Here is a 20,384-nt window from a genome sequence, read left to right as displayed (position 1 = left end):
CAACATTAGCATTATTGGTGTGTTTCCTAGTTAATTGGGAATAGTTAATTAGGAATTAATGAGTTCAAATTGAATTTCCTAAACTTTAGGAGACAAATGAGCAACTAATCATAATTGTAGTACTAATTGGTGTATATTTCCGGTAAAATGTAAATCAGATGGGTCATGAGTGTTAGGCAGTTAGGCTTAGGCAATGGACATAAATTATTATTTAATTTAGTGGGCTAGTATTAGATTATTAGGCCCTTTTTTAAACAAACAAAAGACTTATTGCAAAGAATTAAGAAATATACTATAGTCATTTTTAAAAATTTGGGGCCCCCTTTGAAATGGGGCCCTGTGCAGTCGCCCCCTACCCCCCCTCTTGGGCCGGGCCTGTTAATCCACAAAGGCAAATTTGTCTTTTCATGAACAAAACATCCAACACTATTTCCTCTAGCCAGCTGCATGCACGTTGAGGGAGCGAACAACAGTACACATAACCATTTATACAGCAGCAATTAGTTTGCTAACGAGAGCGAACATATGATCTTCACAACAACATAATAAAAAGAGTTTCAGTTTTTCAGTGTTTTTTGTTACACAGTTGCTGGTTCACAAAACTCACAAATCATAGTAAAAAGGTTAACTATGTAATAATCAAGTGACTTAATTTCTTCTTTAGCAACCGAATCCTCTTTCACTTTCGCTTTCTGATGAATATTTAGCACATCACCAATCGGAGTTTTAGAAGTTACAGCAGATCTAAGTAGATCAAGGGCCTGCACGAAAGTCAATAGTGTCAGAAACAACAACACAGTAAGAACAAAGGAGGACGGTCTACAAGAAACATGAAAATGTCAAGGAAGAACAGAGGACAGTCTACGAGAAACATGAAAATGTCGAGGAAACAATTACCAAGCTTCAAATATTTGAGGTTACACTAGTAGAAAAACTAGCAACCTAGACGGAACAACCTAGACGGAATATTTTTCCGTCTAGTTTGATTCAAAACTAGACGGAATGAATTCCGCGTCTAGTTTGTTCCGTCTAGGTTGACACAAACTAGACGGAATGTTCCGTCTAGTTTGTTAATCTAGACGGACAGATCAACCTAGACGGAAATTCCGTCTAGGTTTACTCAACCTGACGGAAATTTCCGTCTAGGTTGATAGGTCACCTAGACGCGAATTTCGTCTAGGTTGATCTGTCAACCTAGACGGAAAATTTCGTCTAGGTTGAGGCAACCTAGACGGAAATTCCGTCTAGGTTGCTAGGGCAAATTAAACCCTCTTCAGCGCGCCGCCCCGGCTCCCCCCAAATTCTAATTTTATTTTCCCCCACTTCCCCCACTTCCCCCCCCGAGCCCCTTGCGACCCCCCTCCCGACTGCCCCCCCCCGCCCGTCTCGCCCCCTCTCCCGACCCCCCTCCCGACCCCCTCCCCCCTTGGCACTCCCGACGGCCTCCGCCCCCTCCTCCGGCACCTCCCGCCACTCCCCTTCCGACCACCCCCCTTCCCCCCGCCCCCTTGGCAGCCCGCCCGCCTCCCCCCCCTTCCCCTTCCCCCCCCCTCCCACTCCCCCTTCCGAACCAGCCCCTCTTCGACACCCCCTTTCCCCCTCTCCCCTCCCCTCGGCAGCCCCCCCTTCCTCCTCCCCCTGGGTGCCCTCCTTCCTTCCTCTCCCTCCTCCCCCCTTCCGCACCACCCTCTACCGACCACCCCCCTTCTCCCCTCCCCTCCCCCCCCCCTCGGCAGCCCCCTCCCCATTCTCCCCTCCCCCTCCCGACCCACCCAACCCCAAGCCCCCTTTCCTCCCCCCCCTCGGCAGCCCCCTCCCATTCTCCCCGTCCCCGCTCCCGACCACCACCCACCCCCGAGCCCCTTTTCCCTCCCCCCCTCGGCAGCCCCTCCTCCTCCGGCACAGGTGTCCGCGTCTTTCATTTGCCTAAAAGGTAAGTTTTTTCTACCGAGCTTTAGAATTTTTTAAATTGATTATTATTTATTGTTGAATTTAGTTTAGAAACCCTAATTATATGATAAAAAAAATAAACGAGTTCAATTTCTGAAAACCCTAACTTAATTACATGTTAATTCATTTGAACAACACCAGTAATCATATTTTGTATAAACACTTATAACCGCTAACTCATTTAAGTTTCATTCGTGCCTAAAGTATGTGTGATTATTTAAGTTTGTGTATGTGAAAATATGTGAAATAATTTTTTGTAAAAAATAGAGTGATAATATAACACATTATAAATTTTATAATGTGTTATAATCCAATTTAGTGTGAATAAAAAAATAACGTTATCCCTAGACTTCTGTCCATAATTACATCAATTATTTGGACTTATAATATATGATATACGACTCAGATTTGGGTAGGAGACGAAGTTTTTCTCTCAAAAATGAGCGTTTATTTTATATTATAGGAATAAAAAATTGGTACTGAAATTCGTAATTATTGGATCTGTCCTTCTCGGACGGGTTAGGAATATAGTAGCTGCATACATCCAACTTGTATACTTTGTATATTTTCATTCTTGAAAGTTTTGCCCAGCACGTAGTCGTTGCTTCTCCGTTACAATAAGCGTATGTTGTTCTGCCTTACTTTGCGTTTCGCGGCTATTGCTGATACGCATAATAACATCCGCACAGTGTACAGGCGAGAACAGCGGGTAGGTGCTGCCGAAATTTCAAGAAATGCAAATATACAAAGTATATGAAGTTGGATGTAAGCACTTACTATATTCTAATGGATAGAAGCCTTCCTATGACAGCCGCATCAATTGGTGTAATTAGTTTCTACGTACGTTTCAAATATATTTTATGTAGAACTAAATATTAATTGTTAAATGATATATGAACGTATGTTAGATTTGTTTTGTATGTATAAGAGTCATGAATGTACTAGTAGTTGTGTGATTTGTCGTAGTTAATAATTATATATAATTTACAGATGAGGGTAATTCCTGACAAATCATGGATAGATAATCCCACGGCTTCATAGATTTCGTGACACGCGATACAAGGAGGGATGTTGAAGGCCTTTCATACGATATGCAGAAATGAATCCGAGAAAATTAGCAAGTGGTTGCTATGTATTGTCCTGTTGCATGTGTAGAATTTGAAATTGCTGAATAGTAATGATGTACGGATCCACCTAATGAATCAGGTTTTGGCATGAAAATATAAATATTGGAACGTGGCATGGGGAAGGTATCACTGAAGATGAGGATCCAAATGTGGCGTGTCGGTACGTTCCGGCTGGACAACGAATAGATGACACAGAAACAATGATTGAATTGATATTTTTTTCTCGACCTATAGAATTGGAGGGTGATGATATATGTCTGAGGATTGATATCGGGAGATAAAAGTAAGATGATATCCGATGCTTGTAAGCTGAAAAGTAGGAGATGATGGACATCTGCCGAAAATATTGATTGATATTGCATTCCTCCGCCTAGAATAGAATTGAATATTGCAAGCTACAGAAAGGTAGTTGAAAAGGACTTATATGAGGGTGTACCGAGGTTATCCAGATTTTCATTTTATGCTAAACTCCCTACACATTAGAGACACTAGCGGTATGACTCAGATAATTATTTTGAAATGCTTCTTTGATTTGCTTCGAACTGCTAATACCTGGGAGGAGTGAATAGCATAACCCCAAACAAATTATCAAGCGCAGGAAGATGTGTCGCTGCTCTTTGGGCGTCTAGATTATAATTAGATTGATGCATGTCCGAAAATGATTGCTATTTTGTACCACAAGGCCAATAAAGACCTTCAAGAATGTCCGACATGGTGGAGTTTCTAGGTGGAAACAAACGTACAAATACTTCAATAAGGATTACTAAACGGAGACAGCATGATAACACAGAAGAAAATTCCAAGCCGAAAGGTGCTTCGACATTTTCCATTAGCCTCCTAGATTGCGAAGTTGTACATGAACAAAGAAACGCCGCGAAAAATATTGAGGTGGCACAAAAATAACGCGCAAGATCGCAGTAGATGATGCGTGAAATTGCAGACATTCCTGCTGATCCGGGTAGCTTGGAAGCATCAGTTTGATAAAATTTATCCTCGATTTGCCGAAGCCATTGTAGGAAATGTAGACTGTGCGCTCTGTCAACGCTTGACGATTCAAATCCATTTGGAGGGCATAATTGAGCTCTGGTTGGTTCATACTTGGCCAGTCTGTACTAATGCCATATTAATTTACCTCCATTGCTTTGTATGGAAACAGCATTTATGATACTTTCATTACAATGATACTCGGTTAAACATGCACCTGGAAATGATATTTGATGTTTACTTAGAGCCTTAATTGATTGAGCTGAAACAACTATGGTCTGAGGGTTATTGTAACATATGATGCCCATTTAAAAGAAATTCGCTTTTAAGATTACGTGCTCTGATTTCTAGTTATGGACGATTAATGATTTTCCAGCCTATGCTAATCTGTCTGAGGTATTCCACAAAGGAAAGTGTGCTTGTCCTATATGTGGTCCGGAATTTGAAGCTTCTTTCAATACCACTAGCCGAAAGAGTTTGTTATTGTTTAATCGTAAGGGTGGTTGCCCTTGAGTCATAAGTTACCAGGAGTTATCAGGTATGTTGATGCGCACAGTTGAAGAGAATGAAGCCGCGTCAGCTGACAGGTAATGCAGATTGTAACAATTACTGCAGGGGTTTCAAAAGTTCCGCTGTTGGAAAAATCGATATTCTAAATTTAGCCCGCTTCAGAGTAAGGATTATTTAAGTCAAAAAGGCCACTGAAGCCGTAGCGAAAAGGTCCGCGGAAAATGCAAGTTGAGGAAGAAGACCAAAAATTTACCTAGAGGATGCGACTAAATTTAGTATCTTCTTTCTAGCTACCTATTGGCAAAATCTTAAAATCCCCACAACTTAGATGTCATGCTATATTGAGAAAAATATATGTTGATAACATCAGTATAAACTCTCCTACAAGATGCAAACAAGTCGAAGGATGATCTACTTCATGGCTGCGCGCCAAGAATCTCGACTGCTTTTGAATATCGAAATTGATTTGCCAAGCTCATAGATGTTTGCCGACTTAAAAAAATTAAAGTTGCCTCCGTTCTCGTGTTACTACTGACACAAATGAGCAGAATGCAACGATTTTGTTGAAATTCTTAAATCAGTAAGTCTCCGTATGGTTAACTCTGCTAACATTTCAATAATGTCCAAGTGCAAGGAGCGAAAACTCTATAGCGTCTGGAAGACCCATGATTTAGTTCACGCTTCTTCTCCATCAATGCTTCCTGTATGCCCATTAGTTAACAATATGGATAAAGAAGGTCGAAGTTATTTATTTGAGTATTGTGGGTTTTTCAGAAAAATTATGCTCTAGAAGTCATTAGATGTAGATGATTTAAAAAACTTGAAGCTGAGGTGCCGAGTTACACTTTTCTTTTTTATATGCAATTATTGGAGTTAATATTCCCTCCTTCTTTTTTTCACGGCTATGGTCCATCTTACCCAGCATCTTGCCTAGAGAGGCTAGAATCGGCCGCGCGACCTTGCTTACTTATCGGTTGGATGTATCCATTTGAGAGCGGTAAATATATATTTGCATTCATTACTTGCTATAATTGCGTTTTTGGAAAATTACCGTGGCTAATAATTAGTTATTTTGATTCTAGATACTTGGGACTCCATGAAACATAATTTCGCAATCGAGCCTGTCCAGGAAGGCTCTATAGCTGAAGGATACGTGTACGGCAAATTGAATTGCTTTAATTATTGCACTCACGTTACATGCCGCCAGAAGAAAACCACGCTCAATGTACCAGATGAAGGCAGAGAAAGCATGAAAAATATCCGAGATCTCTTCTTAGAACAAATTCATGCATATGTGCTGGAAACCTTGATAATGTTCGCAAGACTATCGAACGTAACAAATAACACCAGAAATATAGTATGATGGACTATTCATCTTTACATAATTGTTCGCAATGCCGAAACTTATATATTGTTTAAATTTTTATTTATGTAGGCCGACATTTGGGAGAAGCTTAAGAATGAAACAACGGTAGGAATGCAGGCGCCATATAATATTTCAGCAAAAGACATAGGAAAGAATTTTTTTTTCTGATTAGTTAAGATTTGATGTAAGGTATTGAACAATTAATTATGAACATCATTAATATAAACAATCCCCTTAAATATTCTGAAATTTTTTGATCTTTAGGTTTGATAAAGTCAGCTTCCTGATTGGTACTACCGTATACCAGATGAAATTATTATACATGCACAAAGGCCCTTATTATGAAGTGAGACTGTTATAATGAGCATGTTGAGTCAATGGCATATAAATTTCGACGCTAAGGACTGATGATAGCGAGGCTAACTCAGAACAGTGGGGTCATGGGCTATGTTTAGCTCAAGAATGTTTTTCAAGTACAAGAGATCAGACCCAATTCTAGCTGACATACTATATTATGGCCAATTAGAAGATATTGTTGAGGTAATTTACGTCGTTTGGTAAACCAAAACAATGTACTTACACGATGTCAAGGTTCCGGTGGTGTCCTGCCCAAAAAAGCCAAAGAAGAGAAATAATCGAAAAAAAAACGGATCATTATGGATTGTACACTTGATAATCTCCATCGAGAAGTATATTACGGATGAGAAATTCATTTTTGCCAGAAACAAGCTGATCATCTGCTTATTCGCTGAGAGTACGAATGTCATATCTGATGGGTGTCGTTTTTTGTACAAGCGAGCCAAGCTATCTGTTGTTCTACCTAATAACAATGAAAAAAAATATTGAGAAAGTGGAATATAATTTATAGTGAAACCAAATTCGGCCTTCATCTGATTGATGTTTGGCCGCAGAATTCTCTTACGCACAGAATGGTGGCGTTGGATGTAGGCTATGTAAATATATATGTTTTACACTGGCATTAAAGTTTTTAGCTAATCTATAATAAGAACATGCAGTTTCATTAATAATTATCTCTGAGCATGTTATATTTTTTTTTCTTCTTAACTATGTTAATAATTGAATTTGTAGATGAGGAGTATTTATGGAGACTCTTTGACCAAGCGGTGATCGATCACGTAGTATCACCCCTTGGTAGTGGTGCCTTGATGACTACACCACCATCCTTGCGGATGCAGCGTATAAATATTAATTAATACTTTTAATATATTTTATCAATTTATTACATTATCTAGCTAATATGTGATCAATGTTAGGGCCCTGAATAGCAGCTACCATCTCCGGGCTTTATTCATTCACCTTGGCCCCTCTGACTGCCCCCAGTTACCAGAACCATCCCCTTGATGCAGGTATGTCAATATTATAATGCTCAATTATAAACTGGTTAATTTTAAAAACTATATTAATTGATTCTCCTTTCTTATGCTAGGGCGCATACTTGGACACCGACATATCCTTCTTTATACATCCACACGGACTTGCCGGCCAAAGACACAGGAGGACTATCTTAGTTTACCTTTACCTCCAGCCTCCTCATAAGTCATATGGCTGACGCAGGAATAAGTATCATACACGTGGCTTTTACCGAGAAAATTAGAAGAACTGCGTGAAATGATTGTAGGAACGAAAACGGGTTGCATCGCAGCAAAGGAAAGCAGAGATGGCGAATGCGCTAAAATTGTATAAATATTTTAATTTTTTCACATTTTATATATTATATGATTATTAATTATTTATGCTTATTATTCGTAGGCGCCTAAAGGCGGATTCGACATCGAGAACAGACGTGGCGGAGTAAGCCTGCATTCCAAACAAACCGCAAGCAGGAATTGAGGGCAATAAATTCGGTTGAATAGTTTCTAAGTTATGCCCGTGGTCCATGGTCGACCCGCTTGAATGCATATATTTGGGGTTCTTAGTCGTAAGAGCCGACCATTGCTCAACCCTTGATTTTCAATTTCGAGAACTACCATGGAGCGCATAACGAGGCATATGGACAAGCCGCTTATGGTAACTACATATTGTCTATTACTTTTTATTATTAATAATTAGTATTTGATATTAAATTGTCTTTCCTAAATGAGTGTATGTAAATCTACAGGACTGCTTCTGGCTCTTGAGGACTTTGAGGGGGCTTTTGGAATTATGTGTTTCAAATGTCAAGCGTTGAAGCAGTTTCTCAAACAATGGAGGCATGAGATCAAGACATGAAACCTATTGACAGGTATGAGAAGACTGGCAATACGGTTTTAAACCTCGACGCCCGAAGTTACGCAGGTTCATTTCACAGCTCTCCCTCATTGTATTGGGAACAGCGATGTCTCCCAAGGTTAGTTTCATGAAAATTAACTTGTAACTTTTAAGATATTAATTTATTGCATATTGCTAATTTTTTTCTTTAAAAAAGAATAAATCCACGAAGGGTGTCAAGAAAATAGGAAGAAAGGAAGCTGCATGAACCACCACTTCGGGTCACATCCTATGCCAATTTATGTCGAGGATGTTTATATGTCAGGAATACGTAGATTTCGTCTAAAGTTTTTGTATGAATTTAATGATTAGTATGATTATGGTGTGATAATATTATAATATGACAGGAAATATCATTAATGCCAATACACTTAGGGCAGAACAGCGGGCGTATGGCATTATTCCGTGCATAGATATAGGGGGGCTGATGAGAAGCAATCGAGATAAGATCAAGGCAATCTTCGAGTTGTGTGGTGAGAGTTATACATATCTTGAGTATTATTATTAACTCTATTTTGTATGTTAATATTATGAGAAATCGAGAACAACAAATAACATTGTCTTTTAACCATGAATTTAATTATATATTTGTGACTTTAGGAGGATCTTGACCGTGCTGCATCCATATGGAGGCTGCCAACTGTGTTATATGGTCGCTAGGCAGGAGGAACAATTCTGAAGGCCGGACCCTCACATGCTTTCTTCAGAGGACAACATTGTACTCTCACACAGCATTTGATGGGTCATAATAGGTATGGATGTTAGAAAATTTGATATCAATTTGAATACTACATTCCTATTTATATTTTTTTATCATTATTGAATTCGAGATTTAAAATATTAATATTGCTTTCTCCCTAAAACATAAGAGAGAGCGAGATATCCTCTGTTTATGGTGTTGGGAGCTTCACCCGGCGTAACCATAGTGTCATCCACAGCATCCTTCCACAGCATTTACTATCATGAGAGCAGCCCCGCCTCGGTTCCAGGCTATTTTTTGCCAATTTGTTTCGCACGTTCTCTGCATATTTTGCTTGACAAGATGACTCGGATAGCCCTTACATATCCAGCGTGATCTTAATGAGATGACAAGAGCTTGCCACGCTGACGGCGAACTCGGATGGATGATCTACCTGGAGTGTTATGTCATGCCCAATATTTAAGCGGGTGTGATTCCATCATGGCGCGGTATGGTGGTGTTATACGCGATTATAAGCTCGCTCTGGCGTCCACATTCCTGCGTGCTGCCGTCAGTAGCCAGCCACTCAGGCTTACCTTACTTTTTTTCTTAAATTAAATAAATTCATTTATATTTATAATTTAACACCCCTTAAATACTTATTCAGGAAAACAATAAACCCCCTCAATCTATATCTAACCAAAACGCACCTTCAAACACTCGTTAACCACACCATCGAACGTGCGGCGTCCCAGCAAAAAACCTGGCGATACTAAGACGCATCCTCGTCAAGTACCAAACGAACCTCGGCGTTCAAGACCAAACCGACCCTGCTTTCAAGACCAAACCGACCATCGCTCTCCCCTCTCGTGTTAAAAGCAAGTCCGTACTTGAAAACGCCCGAGCGCTCTAACTAAACGCCGAGATCACTGTACTAAAACGCGGTGAGTCGCTTCCGCGGTATTGGAGGCAGCCCAGCCCAACACGTTCATAAACTCCAGCGAGTAGACGGGATACTGCCGACCGACGACGACGATTGTAGTTTATGAGGTTTTTGTGGATTTATTAATTTGCAAGATGAACCCAGCTATTATCTGGTTCGAAACGCGAATATTAACATTAACTTATATGCGTGAACTTGGATGTTATAAACAATACTGTTATTATGTCCGTGCTTGGATGTCCAACGAACTTTATAACAATACTTATATGCAGCTGTGGACTTTGTTTATTACGGCTTGAGATCTGATTATATTTATGGCTTATGGATCATGAATGCCCATCCTAATAGTTGGAATTTGTTATATTTTTGGGTTTGAATGACATTGTCTAAAATCTCTGATTATATTTGGCATGGTTGATCATGGTACCTTCAGTATATACGTCAGTATTTATTGTATGTATAATAATTTGTACAGCTGGGGAAAATACAAATTGTAATATATTTTTTTTTGCCTGGCGCAAAGCAGCAATCTAGACGGAATTCCGTCTAGTATGAACCAAACTAGACGGGAAATTCCGTCTGGTTGTAATAATTCAACCTTAGACGGGACTTCCGTCTAGTTTGGCTTCTTATAGACGGAATTCCGTAGCGGTCACCTAGACGGCTCCCCTAGGTTGACAACCTAGACGGATTCCGTCTAGGTTGACAACCTAAGACGGTTCCCCTAGGGTGTTTAACGTAAGATCCCGGATTTCCGTCTAGCACCAATCATCGTTATAACAAACTCTCACGAGAGAAAAATAGTAACTCGCTCTAGGTTTGGTTTCCGTCCTAGATTGATCAATCTATACGGAAATCCGCTCTAGTTTGATCCAAACTAGACCAGGTCGCGTACTGGTAACAGAATAAACAATCTACCTAGACGGACCAGAAAACGCCCAATCACTTCCGGTCTTTAATTCCGAATTTTAAATATATAGATATGATCCAACCTACGACGCGATTGGTAGAGACAACCCTCCGTACGTGAACATTTCCGTCTAGGTTGGTCGTTTTTCTACTAGTGTTATAATAAGTCTATTTTGGACAAATATTTGACCTGTCGTTTGTTTGCTCACCTGGATTTCTCCAAATACGGCCCTCTTCATCGCTAGATCGCTTAAGGAAATATCCAGGTTCTTGATAATTTGGATTGAGGAAGAGGCAGATAATTGATACACACAAAGATCAGTAGTCACCAAGAAACTTCCCTTAGCATATCCCCCACCGCTTTCTGTACTTCCCTCTGGAGATTTTGGGTTTAACAGTCTAAAATATGCCCGCTTCACACCGTGGGCACATTCTGAAGCTGTACAATCTGTATTATTGTTTTTCCAGAAGCAAGCGTAACAACCACGGCAAGAGAAATCACGTGGTTCACGCAGAGCAATTTCATCCATCTCCAGCATGCTGCCAGTGTAGCCAAAGAAGGGGGCGAGCTTAGGAAAGATAAGAATATTTTTGCACTCCTCAGATTTGAAATTGTCCAAACTCAAATTTTCAGCACTCTGATACAAGTTATCAACACATCCCAAGAACGACTTCTTAGTTTGAAGCTTGATTAGAGAACCAAGAGGCAAGGTCAGGAAACTGAATATAATGTTCATAAATTCTTCTCCAACTTCCACAAATGACACTTTGTTCGTAGATTTGTTTAAAATTAAATTGATGTGTGTTTCTTTTGATTCAGCTTCTGTGTTGCCTTCTCTTTTAACTTGTATCATTTTTTTAATACCAATTCCTTTTGACACATCATCAGTCACACCCATATTTTTGAAAACCAAGTCAGTAAGTGGAGAATTGGAGACCAGAAACCTTCGAAGCAATGTCAATATCTGCGTAAAATGCTTTATAATTGTTAGATACAAATTAAACAATACAAAGGTTGCCGATTAAAACCGTTTCATTGCAAAGGGAAATGGGGGAGATTGGCCTAATAGTGAATCTAAACAGTAAATAATTATTGTTATCATGGTACCTAAGGGATACAAGGAACAAATGCTGGTCAAATATCAACAGCAACTCAGAATGTTACTGATGCAAGACACTTAGTTGAGTCAAAATCAAAGGAAACAGATGGTTCACTGTTAAAAATAATTACGCAATTATTTTGTATTTGGCAATACTTTTTTTAAATTATAGTAACATATTATTGTATTATCCAATCTCAACATATTAACTGATATTGCAATCATCTTGGCGAAGATCTCTCTGAAATTTTATGATTAAGCTTTTCTAGAATTTCTACCTAATCAACGATGGACCATTTACAGTTTCATAGATATTATTTTATGGCTTTAAGTAAAACTAATAAGAAATATATTGCCTCATTCATGTTACCACTTTTGCTGCTAATGAAGGTGAAGCCAGTTTGTACTTTGTTGTCCTAAAGTACTTAAAAGAAAGAAGATGTGGCTCAATAGGGTGTTGAACTAGTAATAAAATCATGTCCCTAGCCTCATTAACAATCATAGGATATTTCTTTGTTGGGTAAAGCTTTATAGTTACCCAGGATCAAACTTAACCCACCTTTGGAAGTTGAAACTTCACGACGGATGGTACAAATAGATGATCTACTCGATTCACCTTGTTTCATAAAATTCATAAAGACAAAAAATAAACATTTTGTAAGACCATGTCGTTTGTCTAAGCATCCATTTTGTTCTATATTAAAAACTTGTTCAGTTTCCAACCTTGAAGGAATGGGTAAGAATTCACCAAACCATGTCCCTTGTTGTCCACATAGAAGTTGTATAAAGTATGAATGAAGACGAATCGATATACATCATCTATTTGGGTGGAACACAACGTACTTGAGATGGAACAACCTTAGAGAACTATAAAGCTTAGTCCTTCGTTTCCTTCATCATTGAGCTTGTCAGGGACAAACTGAACATTTTCATATGCATTAATAGCCATTTGGACAAGTATAACACAAGTGGAAAAGATCCACTTGAAATATTTGTAAAGATAAAATACAAAGCACTTTACACTAGTAATTTGCTTCTTCTATAAAAGTTCAGAGGAAATCAGAAGGATTTGTTATTAAACCGTAATTGGTAAAAAAAAATATTCGTTGTGTTGTCAAAATTCGTTAGATGTTTCCACTTCATGGTTGGTTATTCTTTACTTTCTCCTCTTTGCTATTTGCTCTCAGATTCCTTGTCTTTGCGACAAGATTATGCAAAAGCTGCCCAAAATCATTATCAAGAATCCGACTTGGAATAATAAAAACAAAAGCAATAGAGGTAATTTATAATATAATGGAGCATGACAACTGAAATAGAGAAAGTACTAATTAGACCATTTGATAAATTCAATTATCTTTCCTTCACTAGCCAGTTGATGACTAATGGGGGTCCACTACTCGTCACCAAAGTAATTGATCTATATACCAACGATTCTTATCTCTCATCGAAGTACATATATAATTGCAATTCATAATTTTAAAGTCAAAAGACTCACCTCATCTCTACCAAGATCCATAACCTTCTCCTCGAGAAAGCATGCATCTTCTACTCCCAGTTTCTTAATTGAAGATATGTAATTCTCCATAGAAAATAGAGTTATAAGAAGGTCGTCTGTAATCATAAACTTATCTCCACTCTTGACAAATTGCACATCCCCTTTGTCCCACATTCTAGGTGAATCCATAGTTTCTCGGCAGTGAGGACATCGCACATTCGAAACAGAACTAGCCAAGCAGGTCGTCTTGGAACAACAATCGGGCTTTTGACAAGCATAGACCCGCCTCGGGTTAGGCCTTGCGCTATCAATATTTACTTTCAGATCTTCGCATCGTTCAGCTGCAGCGCTTTGAGGGAAGAGAAGCATGGTCTTGCATGCCTCAGTCTGGAAATTACGCACATCAAGAGTCTCGACGCTCCCATACAAATTGTCCATGCATCCAATATTAGATTGCTTGTTGAGGAGCCCGACGACGGCTCCCAGCGGCAGGGTGAGGAAGCTGAAGAGGATGTCTACAAAGTCGCTGTCCGCTTCGGCCAGCACCACCCTTTTCTTCGCCTTGTCCACCCAAAAACTAACGGTTACCTTTTGTTCACCAGCCATGATGAAATGTATGATCCTCCTTCCTTCAGGACAACCAAATAATATGAGCCTACGCCGCAAAAAGGTTGAAAATGTTTATTATATTATAACCTCCAAATCGAAATTATTTAGAAAAATACTCCAGTCAGTTTCCATGTCCACGTCCAAATCATTCATCATCCACAAACGTTCACTGTTGGCTTATAATTATAAGCAGACATGCAAATATAATGATATCCCCTCCGATCATAATGTTCATCCCGCATAGTGAATATTCAATGTGTTATAATATCATGATTAATGTTATGAAATAATGTTGATGTTCATTTAGTTTCCCAAGAAGTTGATATTCCCCTAGTACATTAATCTTCTTCCTAGAACAACACAATGCATGTTCTTGAAAGACTAAATTCATGAATGAGTAATTAATATGATTCATATATCATCATCTTAGTTTGTATATAAATAGAGATATTCCTACCTCACTTTGATATAGCAATGAAGAACGAATGAAATAAAATTTCTCTCTACTTCTCGTCTACTTTTTCTTCTCTACTTTATTAGTTTCATAACACGTTATCAGCACGAGACTCTACCATTGAAACAATCTTCTTCAAGTCCATTAGATTCATCGTTGGGCACATGTTGATATTTTGGATAAACTTTCAAGGTATAATTTCTCTTTCCAATTCAATTCATTTTTCACTATGACTAACCTTACAAAACAAGAATTTACGCCACTTGATATTTCTGGAAAGAACTACTTATCTTGGATGTTAGATGTTGAAATACATCTTGCTGCAAAAGGTCTTGAAAATACTATTATGAAAGAAAATGAGACATCAAATCAAGACCGTGCCAAAGCTATGATTTTCCTTCGCCATCATTTGAATGAATGATTAAAAACTGGATATCTAACTGTGAAAGATCCACTTACTATGTGGAATAATTTGAAGGAGAGATTTGACCACATGAAGTTGGTCGTGCTCCTAAAAGCCCGGTATGACTGGCTTCACTTAAGGCTACAATATTTTAAATCAATCAGTGAGTATAATTCTGTAATGTATAGAATTACCTCTTAATTGCAATTGTATGGAGAAAATATCACTGATGACGATATGTTAGAAAAAACATTTTCAACCTTTCATGCCTCGAATATGCTCCTACAGCAGCAATATCGAGAGAGAGAATTTAAAAAATACTCTGAATTGATTTCATGCCTCCTTTTGGCTGAACAAAATAATGAATTATTATTAAAAAATCATGAATCCCGACTTACTAGTTCTAGTCCATTCCCTGAAGCGAATGCAACTAAATCTCAAAATCATGATCGTGGGCGTCGACATAGCCATGGAGGAGGCGGAGGACGTAGCTGTTATCGTGGACGTGGTCGTGGCAGATATGTGCCTTATAATCACATTGATCATAGCCGTGACAGAAGACAAAATAACTCCCAGAAATGGGATAATAATGATAAGAAAAGTGAAGAAAAGAAATATTATGAGGAAATTTGCTACCGGTGTGGAATAGAAGGCCATTGGTCCCGTACCTATCATACAGCAAAACATCTTGTTGACCTCTATCAGACATCATTAAAAGGGAAAGGCAAAAATACCGAGACAAATTTTATTGATCAAAACAATGTTTATGATGATCTTGATGATATCACACACCTCGATGTAGCTGATTTTCTTGAGCAACCTGAAGTTGCGAAATGATCACATGATAAATACCTGACATTTTGAATTTTGTTATTTTCGCATCATTTATGTAATTTTCTTTATGAATTTTGTAATTTATGGACTTTATTGATATTTACTTTTGTTTGTAATTTTCTTTGTTATTTCTTCCTGAAGAAGAAATGGATGTCAAATATTTGGGATCAAACAATGATGATGATAAATTAATAATACTTGTCTCATTGATAGTGCTACTACACACACGATACTTAAAAACATGAAGTATTTTTCTCATTTGAAAATGGAAGAAACAAATGTTAACACAATAAGTGGTAGTGCTAAATTGATTGATGGCTCCGAAAGAGCCACTGTTTTCTCCCCGAATGAACTAAAATTATCATAAATAATGCACTACTCTCGATAAAGTCTCAAAGAAATTTGCTAAGTTTTAAAGATATCCGTCGAAATGGATATCATATCGAGACGATGAATGAGACAAATGGTGAATACTTATTGATTACAAATACCATTTCTGAGAAGAAATGCGTATTAGAAAAGTTGCCTTCTCTATCTTCTGGTTTATATTATACAAAAATAAATGCAGCTGAAATGTATCACCTTGAAGACCGGAAGTCTACTAATCCTAATGATTTTATGATTTGGCATGATCGCCTTGGACATCCTGGTTCTATAATGATGATACGAATAATTATAAATTCACATGGTCATTCATTGAAAAATCAAAAAATACTAAATTCTAATGAATTCTCATGTGTTGCTTGCTCCCAAGGGAAGTTAATTGTTAGACCATCACCAACGAAAGTGGGAACTGAATCCCCTGCATTTCTAGAGCGAATTCATGGTGATATATGTGGGCATGTAGATCCACCATGTGGACCATTTAGACATTTTATGGTACTAATTGATGCATCAACAAGATGGTCACATGTAAGTTTATTATCTAGTCACAACCTAACGTTAGCGAGATTGCTTGCTCAGATAATTAATTTACGAGCATAATTTCCTGATTATCCCATTAAGAAAATTCGTCTAGATAATGCTGGTGAATATTCATCACATGCCTTTAATAATTATTGCATGGCTATTGGGATAAGTGTTGAACATCCTGTGACTCATGTTCATACACAAAATGATCTAGCCGAATCATTTATTAAACGGCTTCAATTAATTACAAGACCATTGTTAATGAGGTCTAAACTTTTCTTTATCTGTTTGGGGACATGCTATATTATATGCAACAACACTTGTGAGAATTAGGCCAACAAGTTATCATATTTATTCTCCCTTACAATTAGTTCTTGGTCACGAGCCCAATATTTCTTATTTAAGCTTACAATTAGTTCTTGGTCACGAGCCCAATATTTCTTATTTAAGAATTTTTGGTTGTGCGGTATATGTTCCTATTGCACCGCCTCAACTCTTATTTAAGAATTTTTGGTTGTGCGGTATATGTTCCTATTGCACCGCCTCAACGTACTAAAATGGGCTCTCAAAGAAGATTGGGGATATATGTCGGGTATGAATCACCTTCTATACTTAAATATGTTGAACCATTAACATGTGATTTATTTACTGCAAGATTTGCAGATTGTTATTTTGATGAATCATATTTCCCGACATTAGGGGGAGGTAAAGATCAACCGAAAAAAATTACTTGGAAAATATTATTAGACTTTCTTGATCCTCGTACAAAAAAATATGAACTGAAAGTTCAAAGGATTATACATTTACAGAAAATTACAAACCAATTACTGGATGCTTTTAGTGATTATAGAAGAATTACTAAATCGCATATTCCAGCAGAAAATGCTCCGATTAAAATTGATATCACAGAAGGACAAATTAAAAGTGCTAACGAATCTAAAGCACACCTAAAGCGTGGTAGACCTCTTGGCTCCAAAGAAAAGAATACTCAAAAGAAAAAAGGATCAAATGATCAAAATATTGCTAATGATAAAATTCAACTTCCTGAAGAGCCAACTCCTGAAGAAAATGAAACTTCAATAAATTTAGTTATTACGAGAAAGAGTTGGAACCGAAGAGAAGTAATTGTCGATAATGCATTTGCATATAATATACCACTTGATATTATGGAAGTTGACAAGGATCGTGAACCCAGATCGATTGATGAATGTCGGCGAAGAAATGATTGGTTAAAATAAAAAGATGCGATCCAATCTGAATTAGATTCACTGGCTAAACAAAGTTTTTGGATCTGTAGTCCAAACACCTGAAGGTGTAAAGCCAGTGGGATATAAATGGGTATTTGTGAGGAAAAGAAATGAGAAAAATAAAATTATGAGATATAAAGCAAGACTTGTAGCCCAAGGATTTTCACAAAAATCGGGATTTGATTATGATGAGACATATTCGCCAGTAATGGATGGAATTACATTTAGATATTTTATGAGTTTAGCAGTACATGAAAAACTTGATATGCGTCTGATGGACGTAGTCACTGCTTATTTATATGGAACATTAGATAATGATATCTATATGAAAATCCCTGAAGGATTTAGCATGCCTAAAGCATGTAAATCAAATCCTAGAGAAATGTACTCCATTAAGTTGTAAAGATCTTTGTATGGACTCAAGCAATCTGGACGAATGTGGTATAACCGTCTTAGTGAATGTTTAGTCAAAAAAAGTTATACAAATGACCCTATATGTCCATGTGTTTTCATAAAGAGGAATGGGTCAAATTTTATGATCATTGTTGTATATGTTGATGACCTTAATCTGATTGGAACTCCTAAAGAGCTCCAAAAGACGATTGAATATTTGAAGAAAGAATCTGAGATCAAAGATTTTGGTAAAACTAAATTTTGCCTTGGTCTACAAATTGAGCATTTAGAAAATAGGATTTTTGTTCACCAAACTGCTTATACCCAGAAGGTATTAAAATGGTTCTACATGGATAAAGCACATCCATTAAGTATCCCAATGGTTGTTAGGTCACTTGATCCTGCTAAGGATCCTTTTAGATAAAAAAAAAAGATGAAGAGATTCTTGGTCCTGAAGTACCATATCTCAGTGCAATAGGTGCACTAATGTATCTTGCTAATTGTACAAGATCAGATATATCATTTTCTGTGAATTTATTAGCAAGATTTAGTTCATCTCCTACAAAACGACCTTGGAACGGTATAAAACATATTTTTCGTTATCTCCAATGAACAATTGATCTTGGCTTATTTTATTCTTATAACTCGACCTGAATTGTTTGGATATGCTGATACTGGGTATTTATCTGACCCGCATAAAGCAAGGTCTCAAACTGGTTATTTATTTACATGTGGTGACACTGCTATTTCATGGCGATCTACGAAACAATCAATTACTGCCACTTCTTCGAATCATGTTAAAATAATTACAATTCATGAGGCAAGTCGATAATGTATTTGGCTAAGATTAATGATCCACTATATCCGGAAGAATAATAGATTGTCTCCTAAAAATGAAAATCCTCTGACTATTATGTTTGAAGACAATGCAGCTTGTATAGCTCAATTAAAAGGAGGATATATTAAAGGGGATAGAACGAAACACATTTCACCAAAATTCTTCTTTACACATGATTTGCAAAAGAATGGTGAAATCGTTGTGCAACAAATTCGATCGAGTGATAATCTGACAGATTTATTCACCAAGACATTGCCGACTGTAACTTTTGAGAAATTGGTAAAAAATATTGGAATACGTTGGTTGCAAGATCTCAAATGATATTTGAATCAGGGGGAGAAACTAATACACAAAAATAGTGTACTCTTTTTCCTTCACTAGGATTTTTTTCCCACTGGGTTTTTCCTAGTAAAGTTTTAACGAGGCATATTTTTGTGTAATGTTGGACATCCAAGGGGGAGTGTTATGAAATAATGTGGATGTCCATTTAGTTTCCCAAAAAGTTGATATTCCCCTAATAGTACATTAATCTTCTTCCTAGAATAACACAATGCATGTTCTTGAAAGACTAAGTTCATGAATGAGTAATTAATATGATTCATGTATCATCATCTTAGTTTGTATATAAATAGAAGAGGTATTCCTACCTGATTTTGATATAGCAATGAAGAACGAATGAAATAAAATTTTTCTCTACTTCTCGTCTACCTTTTCTTCTCAACTTCATTAGTTTCATGACAATTAATGATTAATGTTCATCCCATAGAGATGTAGTTCGAATAATAAATTAATACTAAAGGGACAGAGATTAAACCAAGAGTAATTAAAGCGAGATGAATGTAATTACAGTGTTTTTTTTTTGGTTTGGGTGGGGGGGTGGTCTAAGGTCGTCTCGTTTCTAACACTGAACCAGAACAATTTTCGAACCGTCATATTTTTAAATTAAATCAAGATCAGCAAGATACCTTGTTCTTCTTCTTCTTCCTCTTGGGGTTTCCTAGGTTTTGCTCCTCTTCCCCTTTTCGCTCCTTCTAGAAGAGGAAAGTATCAAAATGGGCCATAAATCAGAAAGCGCCTTTTTTTGTTTATTTTAAATGAGTCCCCCAGGCCTTTCATACTTTGAAATTAGTACTCTAAAACTTCATGCATTTTGATTAGGCCCAAAATCTTTATATATTTTGGAATTACCCCCACAAATCAACATATTTTGAAATTAGTCCCCCAAATGTGTTAAGGGTTCTGAATTTAGTCCCAAAATCTTTTAACTCGCCGGTAACTAGAGGGACTAAATTCATAACACTCAAAAAGATTCTGGGGTTCATATTAACACATTGAAGATGTGGTGCAATTATGTCGAGTAAACCCT

At 37.5% G+C, this 20,384-nt stretch overlaps 1 protein-coding gene across 9 annotated transcripts; it reads right to left on the bottom strand.

Moving 5' to 3' along the window:
* On the bottom strand, nucleotides 544-20,094 carry LOC109849419. Of its 9 annotated transcripts, XM_020419247.1 has the most exons (8): nucleotides 19,984-20,084; nucleotides 15,590-15,649; nucleotides 15,196-15,465; nucleotides 15,058-15,079; nucleotides 14,854-14,938; nucleotides 13,332-13,986; nucleotides 10,946-11,701; nucleotides 544-761 (listed from the first exon to the last, which is right to left on the bottom strand). In XM_020419247.1, the coding sequence occupies exons 6-8, from the start codon at nucleotides 13,935-13,937 to the stop codon at nucleotides 579-581; spliced, it is 1,545 nt and encodes a 514-aa protein (XP_020274836.1). In that variant the 5' UTR covers nucleotides 13,938-13,986; nucleotides 14,854-14,938; nucleotides 15,058-15,079; nucleotides 15,196-15,465; nucleotides 15,590-15,649; nucleotides 19,984-20,084; the 3' UTR covers nucleotides 544-578. The 9 variants fall into 9 exon arrangements, with proteins under 9 accessions (XP_020274836.1, XP_020274835.1, XP_020274837.1 ...); XM_020419246.1 differs by having other exon boundaries at nucleotides 15,196-15,649; nucleotides 19,984-20,085; XM_020419248.1 differs by having other exon boundaries at nucleotides 13,332-13,960; nucleotides 15,196-15,649; nucleotides 19,984-20,085.

Source organism: Asparagus officinalis, chromosome 7, assembly GCF_001876935.1.
Source record: "Asparagus officinalis chromosome 7, Aspof.V1, whole genome shotgun sequence".
NCBI lineage: Eukaryota > Viridiplantae > Streptophyta > Magnoliopsida > Asparagales > Asparagaceae > Asparagus > Asparagus officinalis.
This window is presented reverse-complemented; position numbering and strand designations above follow the sequence as displayed.

Bases quoted from the DNA above. Each gene is read 5' to 3' on its own strand.
- LOC109849419 (XM_020419252.1), bottom strand. From the start codon at position 13,937: ATGGCTGGTGAACAAAAGGTAACCGTTAGTTTTTGGGTGGACAAGGCG. The intron at 11,702-13,331 runs GTGAGTCTTTTG...CATTTTACGCAG, and splicing joins TGGATCTTGGTAGAGATGAG to ATATTGACATTGCTTCGAAG. The intron at 762-10,945 runs GTGAGCAAACAA...ACTTTCGTGCAG, and splicing joins CCGTATTTGGAGAAATCCAG to GCCCTTGATCTACTTAGATC.